General features: G+C 41.2%; 3 protein-coding genes across 3 annotated transcripts; 2 read left to right on the plus strand and 1 right to left on the minus strand.

Annotated features, from left to right (window-relative positions):
• Positions 1-1,099: 1,099 nt before the first annotated feature.
• On the plus strand, positions 1,100-1,979 carry BT62DRAFT_1013389 (uncharacterized protein; the record flags this gene model as incomplete). The annotated part of the gene is made up of 3 exons (XM_043178059.1): positions 1,100-1,354; positions 1,409-1,544; positions 1,597-1,979. The coding sequence occupies 3 exons, from the start codon at positions 1,100-1,102 to the stop codon at positions 1,977-1,979; spliced, it is 774 nt and encodes a 257-aa protein (XP_043033346.1).
• A 1,035-nt stretch (positions 1,980-3,014) lies between these two features.
• Positions 3,015-4,690, minus strand: BT62DRAFT_1013390 (uncharacterized protein; the record flags this gene model as incomplete). The annotated part of the gene is made up of 5 exons (XM_043178060.1): positions 3,015-3,270; positions 3,428-3,600; positions 3,653-3,895; positions 3,950-4,044; positions 4,555-4,690. 5 exons carry the CDS (start codon positions 4,688-4,690, stop codon positions 3,015-3,017), a joined length of 903 nt encoding a protein of 300 aa, XP_043033347.1.
• A 1,283-nt stretch (positions 4,691-5,973) lies between these two features.
• Positions 5,974-13,220, plus strand: BT62DRAFT_1013391 (uncharacterized protein; the record flags this gene model as incomplete). Its single annotated transcript, XM_043178061.1, has 11 exons — positions 5,974-5,993; positions 6,051-6,186; positions 6,250-6,315; positions 6,378-6,421; positions 6,475-6,634; positions 6,693-6,859; positions 6,934-6,958; positions 7,018-7,114; positions 7,172-7,260; positions 7,312-7,473; positions 13,173-13,220. 11 exons carry the CDS (start codon positions 5,974-5,976, stop codon positions 13,218-13,220), a joined length of 1,014 nt encoding a protein of 337 aa, XP_043033348.1.
• Positions 13,221-21,514: the final 8,294 nt, after the last annotated feature.

The raw sequence follows: 21,514 nt of genomic DNA on the forward strand, positions 1-21,514 counted from the left end.
AGCGAAGCAACGCGCAGGCGGTGACGTAAGACCAGCGCCGCAGTTAGTTCTTCCGGGGATATGCCGGGATTGACGTTTTCGCTCTACGAATTGCACGAAACCAATGAACAGGTTCCCTCTAGATTGCTTCACTATGTATTCCACAGACGCTTTGATATTCTCCGTCCCATTGTCTGGACCATTTCCGCACATTCTTGTTCTATCGCATCTTCATTCCAACAGAATCTTTTCTCCCACGGCTTTGACTGTTCGGAGTCTGCCGCGAACCGGCCGCGTGTATTGGACACCAACGACACCTTATCATAGCTTCTTGGTAATATATTTCGGGAAGCCGCGGACTTAGCAATTGGGCCCCGGGGAACACGACTCCGTGGAGTTAAAAGTCGAGTCAGGCGAGTAATTCTATTTAAAAGAGCACTCTTCGGGTACGTATAACGTGATCATAGTCTATATACAAAGGGACTCTCTAATGCTTGTTTCGCAGAAGGTTTTCATCTTGTATCTGAGGAATCAACGGAACACTCGCATATACTCATGGTACATCGGTTCGCACACTCTCCTGGGGTTCGAATCGCTGACTGTGGGATGCATAGTAGAAGTTGGTGTCGTTTTTTTAATGTGTCTCAGACCAGATATCTACTTGTCCAGGTGTGTAAAGGCGATCTGTCACCTGCGCTGCTGTAGACATGATATTCTAAAAATTGAAATCGATCTGTCATTCAATTTTGTCACAGAAGAAAGAAGGGTCATTTCCAGCACACGTTTTAGCGATAACGATTGGAGAGACAGGAGTGTGACCTAGTATATTTTCTCTCTGTTGAGGTCTGGTGCGATGAGACGAACTTCTTTCTTAACGAACCGAAGCTAACAAGCCATAGTGAATCTACAGTCCGCGCCTGTGGTTCATCTATCTGGCCGACTCAGTGCTTGTCACTAGAATTTTGCGGGGTGGCACTGAAAGACGATGGCCAAAATAAAATAAAAAGCGGTCAAGATTTTGCATACACACCTATTTCGCCTTCAAGACGTTGAGTTTGGGTTTTTTGTTGCTCTGATCGAGTCGCACCGTATTCGCAGGCCTAGATAAATTAAGAGTCCCATGTCGATTCTCGACACTAAACAGTCTACTACAACGCATCTCGACGATCCTGCTCTCAAACCGCCTTTTTGCACCTCAACATTACGGACACTATCATTCATACCTTATCGACTGTACCATCAGACGACCGCATATCAGGAAGTTATGTCCTTCCGATTCCTCTGCCACGGTTGCGAAAAAATGGACATCGCCTTGGAACCCATCGTTGTATGTCAGTGTGGTGAATTCTGGTGCTCCTCGCTATGCCTAGAAGTAGTACGTGGCATCCAATATGTTCCCACTAACGAACAACTAAAATCGTGAGTCCAGTTCTTTGGAAGCCATTTCACCGACGCTCCACATCTAAAACATGGATTTTTCGATTATTTTCCAAGACCCGACCAGGAAATAATATCTCAGGATCTACGGAGAACCAATATTCGAGGTCTCATATTTAACCAAAACCGTGCGTCTTCACCTCGTTCTTCGTATTTTCAAACTCAAAATAATGGCGTTAGGCTCTGCTCCTATAGAAATTTCTCTCACGTTCTTATACAGACACGGCGAGATACCGGATCATATACCGATTCTGTGGGCCTACTTTCGCCCAGACGAGCTCGCCTGTCGGAGGGTCGGTGAACGAGGGAGTGACCCCCCTTTTGAGCTTTGGTACCATAAGAACCAAATGCAGCTTTTCGTCCAAGATCCCAATTCTGTGAATAACACGATTGTCAGCCTTACCGATTCTCTTGAGGTACAGAAATTATGGTACGGCCCAGTCATCGCTGTAATACTCCAGAGAGACGAGGATCAGTTGACGTACACAAATGTGGAATCCTATCACATGGACGTTGTCAGAAGATTTTTCACGAGTTATACTTGTCCCTGTGTCGTTTACTGAGTGGGACATTAATCAGACCGTTTATCATTACAGAAGCTAGTTCCTATATATATCATAGAATCCATCTCGTTCCGGGGACTCATTCAATGCAGGAGTTTTTCACGCATTCCTGATTTCCGCCAGTCTGATTGAGGTTGAAAATGAGTGGTGAATATCTGCCCTATGACCTTACGTATTGTGGACGATATTTCCTTACATCATCCTCACAAGAACTGCTATTCTTCCTCGATCGCACTCCAATCGTCTACATCTACATGTTAGACAGTTTCCCATTCTGGAGAATATTCCGACATAGAAGACTCGACTGCCACACAGGCTGAAATGAGCTTGCCACAGTTCAGAACAGGTGGTACTGGGAGTTGCAAATTTCAACTATTTGGCTAATTCTATACAGATTACGAGCTCTTCATTAACGTTGCATGGGGATGTCCACCCATATAATATACTCCTTGCAGCCAGCATTGAAAGTCTAAAGCACATCGTTCATATCGACTTGTCAAAATGTAACGTGCGATTTATTAATGCAATGATGGAGGAATTGTGGCATAACGACTCACGATCTTCAGATTGTGGTCGGGTCCTGATGTTCCTCTGTTGTCCAAGGCATCGTAAATATATCATTGAATTTGCGAGCGAGGAGGGAAGGCTGGGAGATGGTTACTGCCATACAAGCTCGTTCAAGCCGGACGGTTTATCGACACGGACCTCTGGAATGTCATAAATTTTCATTTTGCGGTCGAAAAACTGTATCACATCAGGTATCTTGGGAAAACTGATGCATCATCGGAGGTTTCGAACAAATGCCGGAGGGTGTAAGCTGATTAGCAAAGTTTCCTCTACCCGCTTTTTAATACCCTCTTCATGCTGGAGGCCAGCAATTCCTAACCAGGAAACAACAAAGAATTCATTTCAGTATGCGACGACAATACCTGGAGGTGACCTAAGGAAGGCCTGTCCACAGTCGATGAACAAGGTTCACTTCGGCACTGTTGAGTATTGTCTATAGACTCCTTCTACCTAGGCGTGAACACCGCTCTACACAATCGTCTTGTCTCCCTTCAGTACTGCAAGTCCGAGTGAGCGCTGAAACTGTTCGCTCAAAATGGATACGGTAATCCACATGTCGATTAGAGGTCGTGATGGCGCTAGGGGGAAGATCAGATGTGGCGGGCCATGCAAGTTGACGAGATTAGGAAGCAAAGTGGCGGATGTATGCGTGAATAAATGTTGAGTCGGCGTAGAAGTGGACGGAAGCGACAACAGAGGCGGCATGGGAAAGAGAGATAGTCGGCTGGGTGTGGTGGGCGCGGAGAGAAGTTGGGCGCGGGTCGGGGTGGCGGGAAGTGCAGAGATGAAGAGTCATCGTCGTCGTCATCGAGGAGGGCAGGAAAGAAGACAGATCCAACCTTGGTCAGGTCATCCAGCCATGTAATAATTCAGACTCGAACGTGCGCAGACGGATGAGTGTGGACAAACTTGATGTGGATGAGTGGTGGTGCACGGTGTGGATGTAAAAAGAAGGAAAAGAAAGAGAGCGCAAACTGTCCATACTGGCGAGTACTTTCGGTATAAGATACGTCCGAGTCTGTGGCGACGACCATGCTGAGACGCATATGGTATGCTGCCCTGTGACAAGGAAAACCTACAGTGCGTCGTCATGCCTAACATCTGACATGTAGGGCTTGCCATAGGAAAAGGTCTGTGTGCCACAGAGAAAATATCGAGAGATCAGCGCCAGTGCAGGGATCAACGAGCATGGAAGCAATGAGGGAGGTGTGGCGAGGACTTCCAACAGCAAAGGCGACGCTCATCGCGTCTGTTGTGTCGGGTGATAGGCAGGGAGATGTGGGACCGGAACTCGCTGAGCATGCACGACACTCAGGCACTCCTCGATCGACGGTCCATGTCCAGATAGCCTACAAAAGTCATACAATGAAGAAGAAACCTTGCTCTTTTCCTTATATTCCAACATGAACTCTCCCGTGATCCACCACGTCTGCGACGCCTTCATAGTAATCACCATCCTCTTTATCAGCTGGTCTTTTGTGTCGCAGTTGGAGCAACACTGTCGTTGGTCGTTGTCACCGAGACCCTGCATCTACTGCCAGCATGCCTTTCGGGGGTTCTACCCCCTGGATTGTAATTGCTTGATTGAGTAACTTTTTACGGTTCCCTTGGTCAGAGATCCCAAAGTCAGCTCCCGCCTCCACTCAATTCGTCATTGAATTTGTCGCATATCAATCTGGATTCGGCCGTGAAGTAAGAGGATCACCCTGTGCACAACCTGTAATGATGACTGTAGAAACGGAATAAAAAAGAATTTCTTGTACCCGACTCGAATTACTTGGTACTGAGACGAACCTCTCAGCCTCTCCTGCTTGATGCTAAGAGACGTCCTGAAACCCTATCTGAATCGAAAATATGCCACTGTGGTACATCCGTCTAGTTGACGCTCTTTCCGGGTTCGACTCCCGACAAAGAGAATACGTCCAGGATATGTAGGTTTTTGTTTGTGATGTGGGGTCATGTAAAACTTAGTTGCTTTACAATAGAAATCCATCCTCTATGGAAGGACCTCGCTTGTAAGCTCGTATTCGAAGATCGGTGGAACGAACCATCTTCGAAACTGAGGTTGTTAATTCGTCGTGGTACTTGTACCACATCGGTTTACCATGCGTTGTATCCTCGGGTTCGACTCCGGATGAACACATATGTAGACAGTGACTGTAATCCCTGTTTTGCACTATGAATACTTTGATGGTGATGAAGGAGTCAAAAAATATTGTATTTTAAAGGATAGAACCTCTCAGATACTTACCACTCTGACTCCTGACTTTGTCATTCACCTCAGAGATTCACTTGCTTCAGACGATTCAGAAAAAATTGAAGACCTGTTTTCTCTGGAGGATGTCACTCCTGCTAGTATACTTCGCATGGATAGTATACAACAAAGCAGTGTTCTTGACTTTTGCACCCTGTCGGGAAATGGTCCTTACCTTTCACTGGACCTGGTCAAGTCATTGGCACGAAAATTTTCCTGTGTTCGACACTTGGACGGAACTCCTTCACTGTTGTTGCGTAAAAATATTATCTTTTTGGGCAGCCCTACATGCCTGGCGAGCTTGAACGGGGTCTGATTTCGAGTGACATTCAAAGGATGTATACAGGGAGATTTTCTATCCTTGGTTCAAAGATCCCTACGTGTTTAATGCACCCGCCCCCCTAGATGTCATGGCTTTTGGTTGAAAAGACAATTCCCAACCAGTATTGGTGCGTTGGTTAGAATTCGCATTGGAGTTCTGGGTTCGCCTCCCAGTCAGATTAATAGCTGGTGGATTTTTACAGTTCTGTTCTTCTCCAGCTTATCAGTTCCTGTTTCTATAAAATAGCAAGTGTCTGATGGCGCACTGGATAACGTGTTCATAGGAAATCTGGGTTCGATTCTCAGGCGAGACAGTTGCGTAAAACTGATCGTCAGTGCCAAAGCATCTTTTTAATGGTCCACCTTGATCTTGCCAGGCATGATTTTCATTGCCCCGATTTCGTTTTATGTTTCCTTGCCTGGGAGAGTAGACTAGAGAGTTTTCCTACTCTATGATAGTTTGAATCCCAGTCAGTGAACTGGGACGTACACTCGGAAATTTCCTTCTGTGTTCTGTACCGTCGGTAAACAGCGCATTGGTATTGAGACACCGAGTCAGAGAAAACGGTAACACTGTCCGTTGTTTCCGCCTTAGGTAGCAACATTAAGTACGTGTATCGGTTATACCTGCCAATTGGGTTCGACTCCCAGGCGGACTTTGCCGCAGAAGAAGCAACATACAGAAGATTTTTTAGCGTTTAAGGGTATTCATTAGGAGGATGTTCTCCCACACATCCAGTTATCGAAGAGCCCTGTTTTCCATCGCAGCGATCAAGAACAGTCAGGACTGCCTGCATCCATGGACAAAATTTGAATAGCCATTTAAATTTGTACATAGTATGTCTCTCCACAATGGGATCTGGTGGTTCATGGTATGTTCAGAGAGGTGGAATAACACTACGAGGATGGACAATGATAATCGATTACAGGATGCGGGAGATTGGAGTGCGTCGAGGAAACGGTATGTGTGGGTCGACGTCGACGTGGATAAATCCTATCCATTGTTGGGTCATCGTAGACCGCCTCTTGGAGCGAAAACGCGACCAGATCAGTGGAACGTTGACGGTGTTTCTCATAGACTTCTCGCGGAATCCTTAAATGAAAGCCGGTCGACCGAGTGGTGTATAGGGCCGGGCCGTTCTCATGATCTCAATACAGGTAGAAGCACCGAGAACAGCCTCTTCCAATGATCTTGTATGGGATCATATCAATTTTCTCTCCAAGCACCCAAACTTGACCCACACTATTGGGTTTAGAATGTCCATAAGTGCAAGCAGCTGGACGAGGAGGACGACGGCGTGTCAGGAAAGGAGATTGCCAATTGGAGAGCGACGTGCGCATGCACTATCCCAGCCTCGAATTATCCGCGTTTGGTGTGACGGCCTCCAACTTTTACGCCAACAACCAAGCATCTCCATCGGTGATGTACGCACCCAAGAAAACAAGTTCGAGTCCGGAATTGTTTATATCAGCTAGACACAGTGTTCGACTCCCAGACCACTCCGGAGTATTCGTCAGAACCAGAGAGTCGCACTTTTTTGAGAGAGTCCTCTGGATTTATGGATGTTTAGATGAAGCTTCTTCTTAGGGTTCGGTTCAATGAAGTGTGGTTTTCTGGGATTGCCTCTTTGTATGAAAACGCTTACGGTAGGATGTCACTCAGCTACTATTGGGGAATGGCGAGCATCACATCTATCTCGACCCCCGATGAAGATATGTTCTTGATTCTCTTTCCTGGGTAACTCTGAACGATGACTTGAACACATCCCACTGTGATTGTCGATTCAATTAGCCTTCTAATGACAAACTTAGTTTAGCGGTGGATCGATTAGAGCATGTGTGCAAAATCTGAGTTCAACCCTCTGAACGCTAGGTTGATTCAACAACTTATCATAGGTTCTTGCCAAAATATTCTGGAAAGTTGTGGATTTGACCATTTGGCCCGCATGGAATCATCCCATGCATGACTCAGTGCAGTTGAAAGTCACGCCAAGTGAGTAAATTTCAAAGGTCACTCTTCGGACATGTATAACATGATCATACTCTACAGGCACAGGGACTCTAATGCTTGTTTTGCAGAATTTTTCATTTTGTATCCAAGGAATCAGGGGAACATTCGCATCTACTCATGGTACATCGGTTAGCACACTCTCCGGGGATTCGAATCCGTGACTATAGGATGTGGTGTAGAAGAATGACGTTGTTTTTAAGTTCCCCACATTCGAAGATCAGTGGAACGAACCATCTTCGAAACCGACGTTGTTAATTTGCCGTGGTGCTTGTACCACATTGGTTAACCGTGCGTCGTATCGTCGGGTTCGACTCCCAACGAAGACATATGTAGACCCGGAAGTGTGCCCTATTTTTTGCACTATGAACAGATTAGTGATGTTGAAGGAGTCAAAATATATGGTATTGAAAAGGATGGACCCTCTTACCTGCCTACGGCACTGACTCCCGATGCCATCATTCACTTCATTGCTTCGGAAGGTTGTCAAAGATCTGAGGATGTGTCTTGTACATGAAAACGAGTGTGGCAGGACGAAGAGAGGGCAGGCTATTGGGGGATGTCAATTGATAGTGAGGCTGAGTTTGACTTCAAGAACCTGTAGTGATGTACGAGTCGGGTCGTGGTGGATTTTTTACGCTTCCGCTGGGCTTCAGGGCATCAGTCAATGCCAAGATATGAGTATGACAGCCTCATGCCCACAAAGTCCTGCCTCAGAGAATCAGGCTCAGGTTGGGCTCGGCTTGGCCTTTTCGGTGGGCTTTTTCAATCTATTGGAAATTTGGCATGAAGTGAGGTATAGATGTCATCCTCATGCCAAGTTCTGTTGTGAATCATCGTATTTATGCTTCAATACCATAAAGTCATACTTATCATGTAAACATTCAATATTTAAATGCTGCCTTAACTGACCAGGGGTTTGGGTTTCCATACTTCAAGCCTGAGCCTTGGGCCCGGCAAAGCCCTCCATCGGAGTCGGGTTGGGTCACAGGCTTTAAGTATGACATGGACATCATTACGAATAAGCTCTCATGGAAGAAAGTATTCTTGGCTTCATCACCACAGAAAAAATACCTTCCCTACCACTGGACCATAGTGACCAAGTCTCTTCTATTCCCTCGGTTCGTTTCCCCAACAAAGCACTATGCCATACATTTTTTTCTATGTGTATGATGAACTGGAATATTTTTTGACCTCTAAGTCTTTTCAGTGTCATTCAATACCAGAGTGACATGGATCTATTCATAAAGCAAGAGTGTCAGTATATACAGGGAAATCTTCTGCTCTTGGTTCATGCTGTCCTAGATGTCAGGACTTTTAGTTCAACAGAAAAGCTTCTACAAGTACATTGGTTAGAAGTCACACTCGGTTTGGCTCTCAACCAACATGTCAGTGGTATGAGTTTTCCAAGGCTTTTTACAGTTCTCTATGTTACTGCCTGCTGTTCCTATGGAATAAGAAGTGTCTTGTAATGCAGTGGCTAATGTGTGCATGTGAAATCCGGATTCAACTCTCAGCCAAACTGTGGCATAATCAATTGATAGCTCCTAGGGATCCTTTTCTTTGTCCATCATGATCTTGCCCAGTATTGACTTTCATTATCCCAATTTCATTCTATATCTCCCTATCTGTGAGAGTAGATAAGAGAGTTTGTCTACCTTATCATAATTGGCATATGCATCTGAATTCCAGTCATGAACTGAGACATATACTTGGAAGTTTTCTGTCTTTGCTATGATCCCTAGGAGAACAGCACATTAGTGCTGAGACACTGGGTTGGAGAAAAAGGTAATGGCTATTGTCCCTGTCTTAGGTAGCGATGTTAAATATGTATATCAGTTATGCCTGCTAGACAATGGGTTCGATTACAATTTAAGATATATGAAAGACAGGATGAAACATGCAAACTTGTAGTAGTTGTGGTATCCCAGACAGCTGTGTTGTTGTCACTAATGTCTTCCATATCTGCATATTGGTCAGTACAATGCAAAAAGGAACTGGATGAAGGCACACCTGAAATGAAGAAATATTTGAATCCCAGCATTACTTAGCCATTCCCAAAGACCCTTTTTCTCAGTTACAATGCCAGACATGAGATTCTGTTATAACCAGGAGAAAGATGATTCACTTAGTCAGGTCTGCACCATTTCTGGCTTTCTTACTTGATACACCAAGAAAGGATTCAGGGTGTTATGATTTTTCCTCTTTTCTTTTCTTTTTTTCTTGATTTATCCAGGATTGACCCCTATTTCTGCTTAGTCAGAGTGCCTAAACCTGGGGCTTAAGACTGTGGAAGTGCTTAGTCAACAGCACCACCCCAATTCTGTTCTGTTGCTGTTCTGTTGCACTATAGCATGAAGGCAGAGAAGCCTCTCTTATCTTTGTGCAGCAGTAACAGCAGCTCAATACCTTTTGTAGATATCTTAACAACACTGGACAAAATGCTACACAGCATCAGCAAGGACAATTAGATAATTATATTCTTAGAACAATAACAGATTAGTATTTAAGTAGCATAGCTCTTGCTGTAGTAACCCCAGCTTCAAGCTAAAGTTTATTCTTCACCATCTACTCTCAAGTGACTTGCAACCACCTTGATCACATAACTCTGATAGTGCATCAGTGAACTTGATCATTTTACCTGAAGTGCAAGGTAGTGGTCATTTATCATGTGCTATTGGTCATGTGGAATTTGAGCTTAACACAGGGCAAGAGCCAGCTAATCATGGTCACTGAGTTATAGATCATATCTTAAAGGGGTTGGATAATCTATTGTTTGCCATTTATACAATATTCTCATAAAGCATGTCCAATATCCAGTGTCAAAATTGGTGCTGGAAGTGAAAATTTCAGTGCAATCCAAACTGAAGCTAAAGATGTCTTAGAAGGTCTCCCAAAAATAATATGCTTAGCCAATACTGCAGTTTGATATACTACCTATGCCTATAGCACAGAAGCTGCAAAATGAAGTCAGGAAAAAGGACAGTGAGAAAGGAAGCCATTCTTTTGGATTAGTTGGGATTGCACTTTCCAGGCTGTGCATCTGGCTAGGGTTGAAGTTGAACCTCCAGCACCAGTTTTATTCTTTGCATCTACTCCATTTTTCCTGTCCTCAAAGTATGTGGGCTTCATCTGCCTTGTAATTGAATATTCACACAAAAATGACAGATGGACCTGTCTTCTGTCCTTCTGCTTGAAGTTGTCCAGAAGATCTTCCATCACTCTCTGAAAGATTGCAAAGTTCCTGTGCAGTCATTTGATTTTTCCGATGGCCTGTAGGTCTTAGGACAAGTAAACAGTGTGTAGAGGAATGCCTCTTTGACATCAAAGTCATTCTGGTTGAGCATAAACATCATAGTGGGAAATTTTGGCTTCAACACTTCTCAGCTCAAATCTAGATGACTCCACAGTGAATCTGCTGAGGATAATGGGGAGATGCCTCCTGTGGTTGATGTAGACTCCATCAATAGTTGAGAAGAGGATAAGGATACTGTCTACATCATATCTAGTAGCACAGCAAACCAAACTCTCACCAAAATCCTTTATCACTCCAGAGATGTCCCTCTCAATGTCACCCTATTCTTCTGGATTGTCAGCACAGTTCCTCTCATGTGGCAACAGTTTTTTTCCATCCTCTCCACATCCTCTTTCTATTGGAAAATGCTCCATCGCAATGCTCCAAATGCTTTCTGAGAAATTTTTGCCAGAACCTCTGCTCCAGTGAGCTGTCTACTGCTACATGATCTGTGTGTGACTTTTGAGGAATCATCCAATATCATCTCTCCCATTGCATATGCTTGTCCCAATGTGGTAACATTGGCAATTCACTTTCACCTCCCCAATAGCTTCATCAATGTTTCCAAAGATCCTGTTACAGTGCCAGTTCTAAGGCATCTCAAAGCTGATGATCCAGGAATACTCAATGAAATTACTGCACCAGATCTGAACTACCTATCAGTGTGTAGTATCATAGTTTGAGAAGAGGAATCATCTAAGATCATCACTTTTCTGATATGATCCCAATGCTCTCATCTTACTGAACTGGACTTATCTTGGTTTGGTATCTCTGAAGATGCTGTTGACATCTGGTCTCACATCCCTACACTAAAATGTCTGTCAATTTACTTCTACTTCAAGGAAAGCTTCTTCATTGTGGTGAAGTTTATTCCTTCTCTCCTACTACAGCTACAGAAACTGAAGCTTGTTGGTAAGTCCAAAAATGCTATCTCAGACAGTAATATTGTACTTGACATGTTTGAGGTGAGACTCACAGGTGGAGTGCTAGAGGTTGTCAATATGTCCATTCTCCTTGGAAGCATTTCACAGTCCTGATTAGATGTCTTGAATGCTATTCCAAATATCAGTATCCATATGTCATAGGATGATACAAGTACCTGATATCAACCTTATATAAGTATAGACAGTTTTTGCCCTGAGTCAATGGTTAATTCTCCTTAAGCAATTGACCATCATACTCAGTCTGGCCATTATTCTGTTAGGCTTAAGCTGCACATGATTAGAAACACATGATAAACTAGCATAGCTTTGCATTTGAGCCTTCCACTAGAGTCCACTTGTGTATTCCTTGATTGAAGTGCTTCAAGGCATAAGGAGATAGCTCAAGAGTAGAATGAGTATGAATAAACTTTAGCTTGAAGCTGGAGTTATACCCATGAGAGCTGTCCTACCTATATACATGTCTTAGTGCTACTATAAATACTCCTACTTATTATATCTGTGGTAGTTATTGTGCTCATTGTCTTTGAGCATTATTATCATCTACAATAGTGTCACTGTGCATTGTCGGGCAATGCTGTTGCATTGAAAGACAATGGCCAATTGGGCTTGTTGTGATGACTAAGCCAATCCCATGGTCCTAAGCACTGGTTTAGATGCTCTGACTAAGCATAAATAGAGGTTACTTCTGAAGAATAAAGGAAAAATTGTAACATATTCACTGTGCAAATAACCTGCCTGCAACACCATGTTGAACCTGAATTCAATAGTAGAATCCATCTTTTCATGGATATTTAAATGGTGGAGATTATGATGCAGATAGAGCTTATATAATATGATCATGCAAAAGAAGATCTTTATAACCCTTGTCTCTCACCTTCCAAAGCCTTGAAATTTTGTAACATACAGACATTAAGAAGTTTTGCTATCATCAAATGATTCAGAAAGTGGTCAAGCTGTATATTTCTAACAGTGGATGAACTCAAATTATGATAGAAAATAGTTATATCTGAATAACTTTGTTCAGTTCATTTCATCAGTTCATGACTGCTAATCATTATACTCCCTTTGCATCTGACAGCCTGAAATACTTGCCTGATTCATGGGTAACCAGAACTATGCAATTGATGTTTGATTTGCATATGATAACAACAGTATAAGACTGACTTTGTTTGCTTTGATGCATTTTTTTTCTTCTTATTGTCTATAACTTGCCTATTGAATGCTGGAGTTTGAATCTTCAAATTACATAGACCTGTATATTATCTAATGTCAAAAGAATTATCTTTTGATTCTTTCTAGGAGTAACTCATAGGATCAGGAGGACTATTGGTCTCTATACAAATATTAAATTAACAATGAAATATATGAATAAAGTGATAAGTCCACAAACTGATATCCAAACTAAAGATATACTATCATCCTGAAACCAAATTCACACATTGTGATGCTGCCCAGAAAAGCCAGCATCTGGAAACCAGACACAGGCAATGCATATAAGGGATTCAGTACATTGACTTCTCTTCCTATGCTCTAGAACAAAGCATATAAAGAAGACTCTTTGTTAACATCCCATTCATGCAGCACTCATACTATTCACATATCAAAGAAGTACCATATAATCATTTTAACCCTCATTAAGACATCACTCCAATGGTGACACATCTAGTGTGGTAGTATAAGGTGCCTGGTATATAGACTTAATGTCTTGGATCAGCTCACTCATACTTTCTTTTTTAGTTTGCCACATCTTTCTCATATCTTTCACTGCTGTCTCTACTGCTTTTCCTCTGATTCTCTTTTATAGGCTTTTATACCATCCAAGCATGACACTGTATTGCTCATTGACCAATGAGCATGTGTTAGAGGCTTGCAATCTCAAAAGACCCATACCTTCAAGATCTTGACACTAATATTGAGGTGGCTCATCTCTCCAACAATAAAGCTGTTTAAAGCATTGGAAGGAGGATTAGTATGGGTTATTTAAATGTCTAATGCATATACCAGTTCACTTTTTATTACTTTTCTATTCATTAAATTTCTCTCCAGTTCAATTTAACACAACACCCCTCTCTACTCTGTCTGATGTGAAGACCAAAGCCAACAGCAGATGATGCCTACTTAAAATGTGCTGGAGATCAAGATACAATGACTTGGACCACCATTGGTATGCTGAGTGGGGCAGTGTACTCTCTCTATGCCATAATTGCATGTATCCTGGGTGGTTTAGTCTTGCTTGAAGCTGAGGTAAATGAGCTAGGATATTCTCTTCCTTCTGAAAATTTTGTTTTAGGATACTACTATATACATGAATCCAACATGTACAGGCCCTGGCAACATATGATCATGTGTGTGGCTACCCCTGGCCTCTCTTTTTTATTGTACTTGTCTAAAAATTTGATTTTAGCTTTCTTTTTTCTTTTGATCACTGAGTATCAAACCTTTGAGTGAGTGAAGAGTCTTAAATTTTGACCCTGTGAGTGGTTTCATAAACTACTTACTCAAATTATCTCTAGATACATTTGATCTCAACAAACACCCTATATTTCCCCTACATCCAGCTAGTTTGCAAGCAACTCATAGCCTCACACAATCATCTACATCAGCAACAACATATAATGCAACACCAGAGGAATTTCTTCTGCAGTGCAGAGCATATTATAAGCCAGAGTGTGCCAGAGTGGGTTGCCAATACTGACTGTTTCAGGCAGAAAGCCTTAAATGTGAGATCTAAAGAAATGGCAGTCAAGAATAAGAGTGATTCTATGTCTCTTGGCATGGAAATTTTGCTGAGGAGGGTGCTGAAATCTCAATTGCAGAGTACAGAGATGATGCAATGCATCTGTTTGTTCCAGTGGTTCCAGGATCAATGGACTAGAATGCATCAATACTTTCAATATCTTTTTCACAACATGTCTAGTCAGTATTATATATAGCAAAATAGACAATGATATTACTGTATCTGCTTTCTGGTAGGAATCCAGAACCTTGATATCAATCACTGTTCCTATATTTCTTTCTCTAATCTCTGCCTCATGACACATCATGATAGGCTGGTTTTCTTCAACTGGAATCCTATTAGAAGAAAATCATGACCATTATGCTCCTTTAGCAGTTTTCTCCCTACATGCAGATATAATATTGCCATAATTGATATTGAGATTGTTATTAATACAATAGAAGCATCTTGAGAATAACAGTATGGTGGAGACTAGCAAGCTGTTGCATGAAGCTAATTCTTTAGAATCACCAAGAAGAGATATACAAATGATTTGCTAGTATGCTGGAATCTCTGATGAGGTATGGTCACATGTCCAATGCATCAGACAGAGAAAAGCACAAAGGATAGTTTTGAAATGCCAGTGCAAAATGTCAAAGCATTGATATAGTGGAATGGCTACAGCTCTACAGAGACACATGCAGGTCAGTAACAATAAATGTACATTCACTCCTGGGTTGAAATCTAAGAAGAAATGACTGGATAATTGAGAAAATGCAGAGAGTAGTGGAAGAAAGTGGATCATACCTGAAAGTACAGCCCATGGCATATTCATTTATTATATTGAGACCTTAGGAAACCTGAGAGATTGGCATTGCATCAAATCAGCAGTAGATTTGACTGAAACAAACTCACATATAGATGCAGAGGAGCATGTAGAATTTTGTGTTTTTCTCTTGTATGCTTGCATTGCTTTATTTGCCTTTGCATTTGTATTTATATACACATATTTTATTGAATTTGCTTTGCATTTGATCAAATGTATTTCTTCATGTGACATGACTGATTTTCTCAAGTCTGAATCAGTATCCTGAGCAAATGAAACTTTAGTAGTCCATTATATATGGTACATTCTGTTCTAACATCTAGCAAGGTCAATGTTGGTGAGCATGAGATATATTGAGATTCAGTTTTCATGGCTTTAATATCATATTCTATTTATATATATTTACTGCTTATCTTATACTTTGACATTTTCATATCTATTGACTTGATTCAGAATCTCCACTGTCTATACTCTGTATGATGAAATATACCTTTCTTTCAAGTCTAGTACACCTCTCTCTGAACCATCAGCATCTAAATTCTAACAAGATAGAGTACAGCCACATCACATACTGAACAGGCATCAAAGAACACATTTTTGAACCTCTCACTCTACTACCATGTCTCCACCTGCTATTCTACTGCATAGAAGAGATTTCTGATCCTTTAAGTGATCATGGAAAACCAGGTATGCAAGAGGTCATTCTCATTTATATACTTTTCATTGTAAGCTATTCTAGAATAGCTGTGGTTTCTTGGCCTATATCTAATTCCCTTTACAGATATTCTCACTCTTAGTCTTTAATAAATTGGTTTTACAATTCTTTGTTGCACTATTTGCACACTGTTCAAGAACATGGGACAAGAGCATATCATTAGTGATATTTAATGTGAAATTTCAGCTTCATTTATTCAAATTAGAGTCAGAATCATGCTGCAGCAGGGGTATTCATCTTGACACCTTACCATAAAAGTTTTCATGGGTATTTTCATGAGTTGTAATAATATCCTTTCATAATATTCTGCCAATGTGTTCACAAAAAAGATATTAGGCACAAAATCACTTTCTGGCTTCTGGTCACTGACTCAAAATCTGAGGACAATGAAGAAGTTCATGAGGAGGACCAGTTCACAGCTCCTGATACAATGAAAGCTAGCCAGACTTCAAAAATTCATCTCAGAGGATTGGTCTCTATTTATAATCTTAACACTGGTATGTCATCTATCTGGAAGTCTCAGTACTTGACACTGAATGCACTGACAATAGCATGGAGCTTATGCACTAAGAATAGAAATCACATGGAACTATGAATATGATCTTATGCATGAGAAACACTGCATGTGATCTTTGCAAGAGACTCTCATGCATGGGACTATCATGTGAGAGACTGTGCATATGATCTTTGCATGGAAATTTGTGCAGTACTGATGTATGATGCATACCATGAGTTGGATTGATTGATGCATTCTGTGCCAGACACACATTGTGAGTAAGACAGAATATTCAGACACTCAGCTAAAGAACATATTAATTATAGCTGGCTCCAGACATGAGAGATAACTCCAGAAGCCTGGAAAATGTTCTGAGAATGGCAGAATAATCCTGAGAAGATAAGAAAGTGAAGAGACCTGTGGCTAGACCCACTAACAGAGCTACCTAATGTCAGGTTGCATAGAAACAGAGAGCACAGTCCTGACCCAAAACAGAATGTGCATGCCAGACAGTGACATGTGCAGGAATAGCTCATGAGGGACTCTGAAACAGAGCCTCATGTGTTGAAACTACTATATTAGATCTCTCTGAATAAGTAAGATAGTAGCCTATTTAAATACTGCATTGTAAAAGTAGTAGACAAGTTCTGACTCTCCACAGTTGCAGTGCATTAGGAACAAAGGCCTTGCACTCCAGCTCTGGGTTTGTGTTTGTTACTTTGGGTGAAGAAATAGACTGGTTATTGATATCATTAAGAAAAGTCTGAGACTGTGTAAGGCACAAAAGCTTGTGTGGAGCTCTAATTTGACTTGATAAGAGATTTTGAATTGTGCTCTAGCCTGAGAATAAGAGAGCAGTGTCTAAAGAACACTATCCTGAGTTTTTGAGGTATTTGTGATGTGAGACACTACAGGTGGCAGAGGTTCAAACCCTTTGGTCTGTCAGACAGTGTTTTATTGTGTTTGGTGTCTCTGGATCACATAAGTTTGAATCCTGTGGGTTTACAACCAGTTTGAAAGCTGGTATGCAGAGGTTTGAACCCTTTGACACTTGTGGACATGTTTGTAAAGTGTTTCTGCTTAGTGCATGAAGTTTTGAGTAATGTATTCTGTATATTAAGGATTTTGAGTTGATATGAGCAGTACTTGAAATCTTTTTGAGAGTCTTGTGAGAGTGTTTTAACATATTGTATTGAGCTACAGTACTCTTTGCCTTGAAGCTCAGCAACATTTGTTGCCACCTCTTGTTTTCTATAAATGAAATGCTTTGAGACTTAGAGAGGTCTAGAACTGTTATACTCATGCTATTGCTATTTGTGTGCAGTAGAATCATTTGAGAAGACAATTGGGCTTGCTATAGCTACTCTATCAGATTATAATCCTTCCAACAAACTAAGAAGTGTTATATGTGTGTTTGTTACAATTTTTCTACCTTTCTCTTGCTTTAAACCCTATTCATGCTTAGTCAGAGTGCCTAATCCAGCACTTGAGACCATAGGACCAGCTTAGTCATCACAACAAGCTGAGTCTGTCATTGTCTTCTGATGTGATGACAACTCTCAATGATGCACAACAACTCTTTTATAGATAGTAGTGATGCCCAAGGACAATAAGCACAAAGGCTCAGACAGACACAATAAGTAGTATAGGTAAGGGCTTGGCTATTACACTTTAAGATCTGGACAGACACCAGGGAAGATGGGGGGAGATGGATTCCATTAGTACCAAGTAGCTATGTACTTATACTATTTGTAGAGTGGCATGTAATAAGACAAAGGTAACTGGCAAAGACAATGTAAAATATTGAAAGAAAGGGGAAGGCTAACTAATGGTGACAAGTAAACACTATATAGACAAAGAAAGGTAAAAGCAAGATAAGGTAACAAAGAAAATGGTCAAAGAAATGGTCTAGAGCAGGTGAATCCTCTACAGTAGTATTATATTTATCTCAACAATGAGCAGTATATAAGTAGGCTAGCTCTCACTATATGTTTCCAGCTTTGAGCTAAAGTTTATTCTCTACCATTCTATCTCAAGCCTCTTGTAACAGCATTGAGATACAAAGCCACATGAATGCATATAGTGAACTCAGATGTGACTGTACAAAAATGATACAGCACCTGCTTATCACATGTTTAGGACACATGTCACTTGAGCTTAACAGCATTGATGTAGTTGTGATTAGTGAATAGAACTCTGCTGTATTAGTTTTCACCCTGCATGTTTGCAAAAACTCTTTATCTGGAGCCCATCATAAGGGAGGAAAGTAATTTTAAGTGAATATGATTGGATTTGAAAGAGATCCACCCACACAATTGTTTTAATTGTGTGAATAATTATCTAAGGTTTTCTTCTCTTAGAGCAAACCTGTTAGTGCACTTCTTCATGAAGATTGCTAGTGAAAAGTATTGTTTGATTCTCCAAGTGAAGTGCATACTTATTGAGAGTCAGAGTACCTAGAATAAATCAAACTCAAGAGCCAAGAACTAGAGCAGAGAAAGCGGTGAGTGGAATTATTCTGTCATCAATTCATCCTCTTACCTTGCAATTAAAAAGTCAGAATACTTTGGAAACAGAGCTTGCTGTGCAGGAACTCTGGAGTGAAGCAGGATCACAGCCTACTCCAGTTTCTGATCCCACATTTAGTCTTTTTGGAATCTCTTTGACAAGTGTGTGATTGATGATGATGAGGAGAAAAAGAAAGCAGTGATATTCTATATAAATATAAAGACAGAGTATCAATGGAAAGTACTTCCTAGCTTTGCTGCTGGTGGAAAATATGAGGACTTCAAATCTGAAGTATTGGATTGTTATAATGGTATGCAGGACAGCAATAGAGATGCATTTTTAGAGCTAAAAAGGCTAGTACACCATTATGATATAGCCAGATAAATGATAGAAGTCAGTTCATAGCATTCAAAAGAGAATTTCAAGTACTTGTATCTGCACTAAGCAAAGTACTATCCAACAGAGAACTGGTTCATTCATTTCTGGCACCTATGTCTAATGAGTTGTACAGGTCAATTAAGCTACATCTAGAGTGACTACCACTTCCTGCAGGATTAACAAGATAGAAGAATGTTGATCCATATAAGCTGAAAGAGATTATGGAAGCTGGGTTGACAGTGTTGCAAGAAGTATTCTCCTGCATGGATCAAAAGCAGGATGGAGCATAAGGTATATCTACCTCAATGTCCATTGTGTGTGAACAACATCAGTCAATTACAGCTGCATGCAATTCACCTATGGTATAAGAGCACAATGTGAAACAGGATGAGATGGAAAGTGTTCTGACTGTGATGAAGGATTTCATGAAACAGCAGACCTCTGCAAGTGATAAGAGGCTTGTGAGCTTGGAGAAAGCTATGATAGAGAATCAGAAGAGCCTTCTGACATTCATGCAGCAGCAGGCTAATAGAGCACAAGTATCAGCCTATGATTCTGGTCACAGAATAATGGGATATAGACAGAATTACTCATGTGCATGCTTTTTCTGTGGAGATACAGGTGGGAACTGCTCTACTGAGTGTCCAGTGAAAGTCTCATATATCAAGGCTGAGAAAATAGAGATGGTAGATGAAAGAGCATGACTACCAGGAGGGGGAGATATCTCCAAAGATATCAGAGGGCAGTATGTCAAGGAGCACATAGATGAGTACTATACACACATGAATGCCAGCAAGCTGCAGAGTCAGAATATAGTGATCACTGCTACTGACATGCCAGGTTTATTCCATGTACCAGATGGTTATAGTACACTATTACAAGAAAAAAAGGTGCTAGAGCAGCAGGTGTATGCAATGAGAATGCAGCAGGCAAGTTAAGAGTCAGAAATGTGGACTTGCAGTAAAGGGCCACCATCTGATGAACTATTAGAGCAAGAACCATCAGATGAGGACAGAGAGCAGGGTTTTTCTAGGTGTTCAATGCAATTGGGCAGAGATCATACAACAACTCATGGAGTGGCCAGGTTGGATTCACTATCACTCTCAGAGGACATAAAAAACAAAAAACAGAGAGAAGTGGTTAGAGCTGAGGTAGCAGAAGACTCATCTGATGATTCTGAAGTAGAATCTTTATCCAGAACAGTGGAAAAAAAGCAGGTGTGATTGAATCTCACACCTAAGACAATGCTGACTGCATGCAGTCTGACTTCAGAATCAGAGATACTATATCTCAATGTTTCAGATATTTAGTCATAGAGGAAGAATAAGAGTCAGAAAGCAAAGATGGAGTCACCAAGGCTCTTTCTTTTGTGGAGATGACTCATAATGAGAGAAATGGGTTGCCTAAAGATGCAGTGTACCTATCTGAAATTCCATTTGAAGAGGCCATTGTTACCACAACAAAAACTGAAAATAGAGTTCTAGAGAGAGTAGTTGTCTGGTAAGAACCTTTCAAGCAATATCTGAATGATGCAGCAGAGAAAAGAGGAGTCCCAAAGCAGGTCTATGTAGCTAAAGACTCACAGACCTTGTGCTCTGTCTTCCCTTTTATAAATGGCATAGAGCAGGTTGAAAGCTTGTATGATATGGGTTTGCAAATTGTATCAATATTCAGTTGAGTGGCTGAGAATTTGGGTTTGATATATGACTCAGACAAAGTGATAAACATGCAATCTGCAAATAAATAGTGTATGCTGTTGCCAGCTCAATAGTGTGTGGCAAGAATACAAAGGTGCATAGGACATTATCCTCTTATTTTAGAGCACTTAAAGAAATAAAATACATAAAAAGACAGAAAAAAGCATGGAGACAAATGTGAGGAACACCACATGAGACACATGGAAGAGATTAAATGGAGCTGACACAGGATGATGCACAGAGATTAACTTCTTTGATAAAGTCAGCATGGAGTATTCTCCACCTGCAATAGGATCTGTGAAGGATGTCTTTGTGACTAAGAAATATAAGCCAGTAGTGCAAGAGATACAGCTGATTACAGGAGAATTACCATTGGAGTTCTGCATTGTGCATGAAATCAGAGGAGATCCATTAGTGAGCATGCCTCAATTGAGTACCCATCCACCAGAGTATGCACCAACTAGACAGTACACCCAAGAGCATGAGGAGATAATTAATAGAGTATATTTATGTAGACAATTTGGTGCCCCTATATGCATAGACCAGCAAGGTCCTTCCACCTGGGCCATAGCTCACAGTTCTCATTGTACTTATGCTTATTGTTACTTTCACTCATTGTTACATTACTATGCTAGGACTATGGACAACCAGTATATATACTTGTACATACTACATATAGATCATGATCATACTATCTCTAATCCAGTTCCTCTCTCCTCTGCATTCATTGTCATCTGAGCATCTACATCTGAAGCCCATTGTGTTTTAAACAGTATCCACCTCTCAGACCATTGAACCACCTTTGCAGAT

Source organism: Guyanagaster necrorhizus (assembly GCF_019112545.1).
Source record: "Guyanagaster necrorhizus MCA 3950 unplaced genomic scaffold BT62scaffold_60, whole genome shotgun sequence".
Lineage (NCBI taxonomy): Eukaryota > Fungi > Basidiomycota > Agaricomycetes > Agaricales > Physalacriaceae > Guyanagaster > Guyanagaster necrorhizus.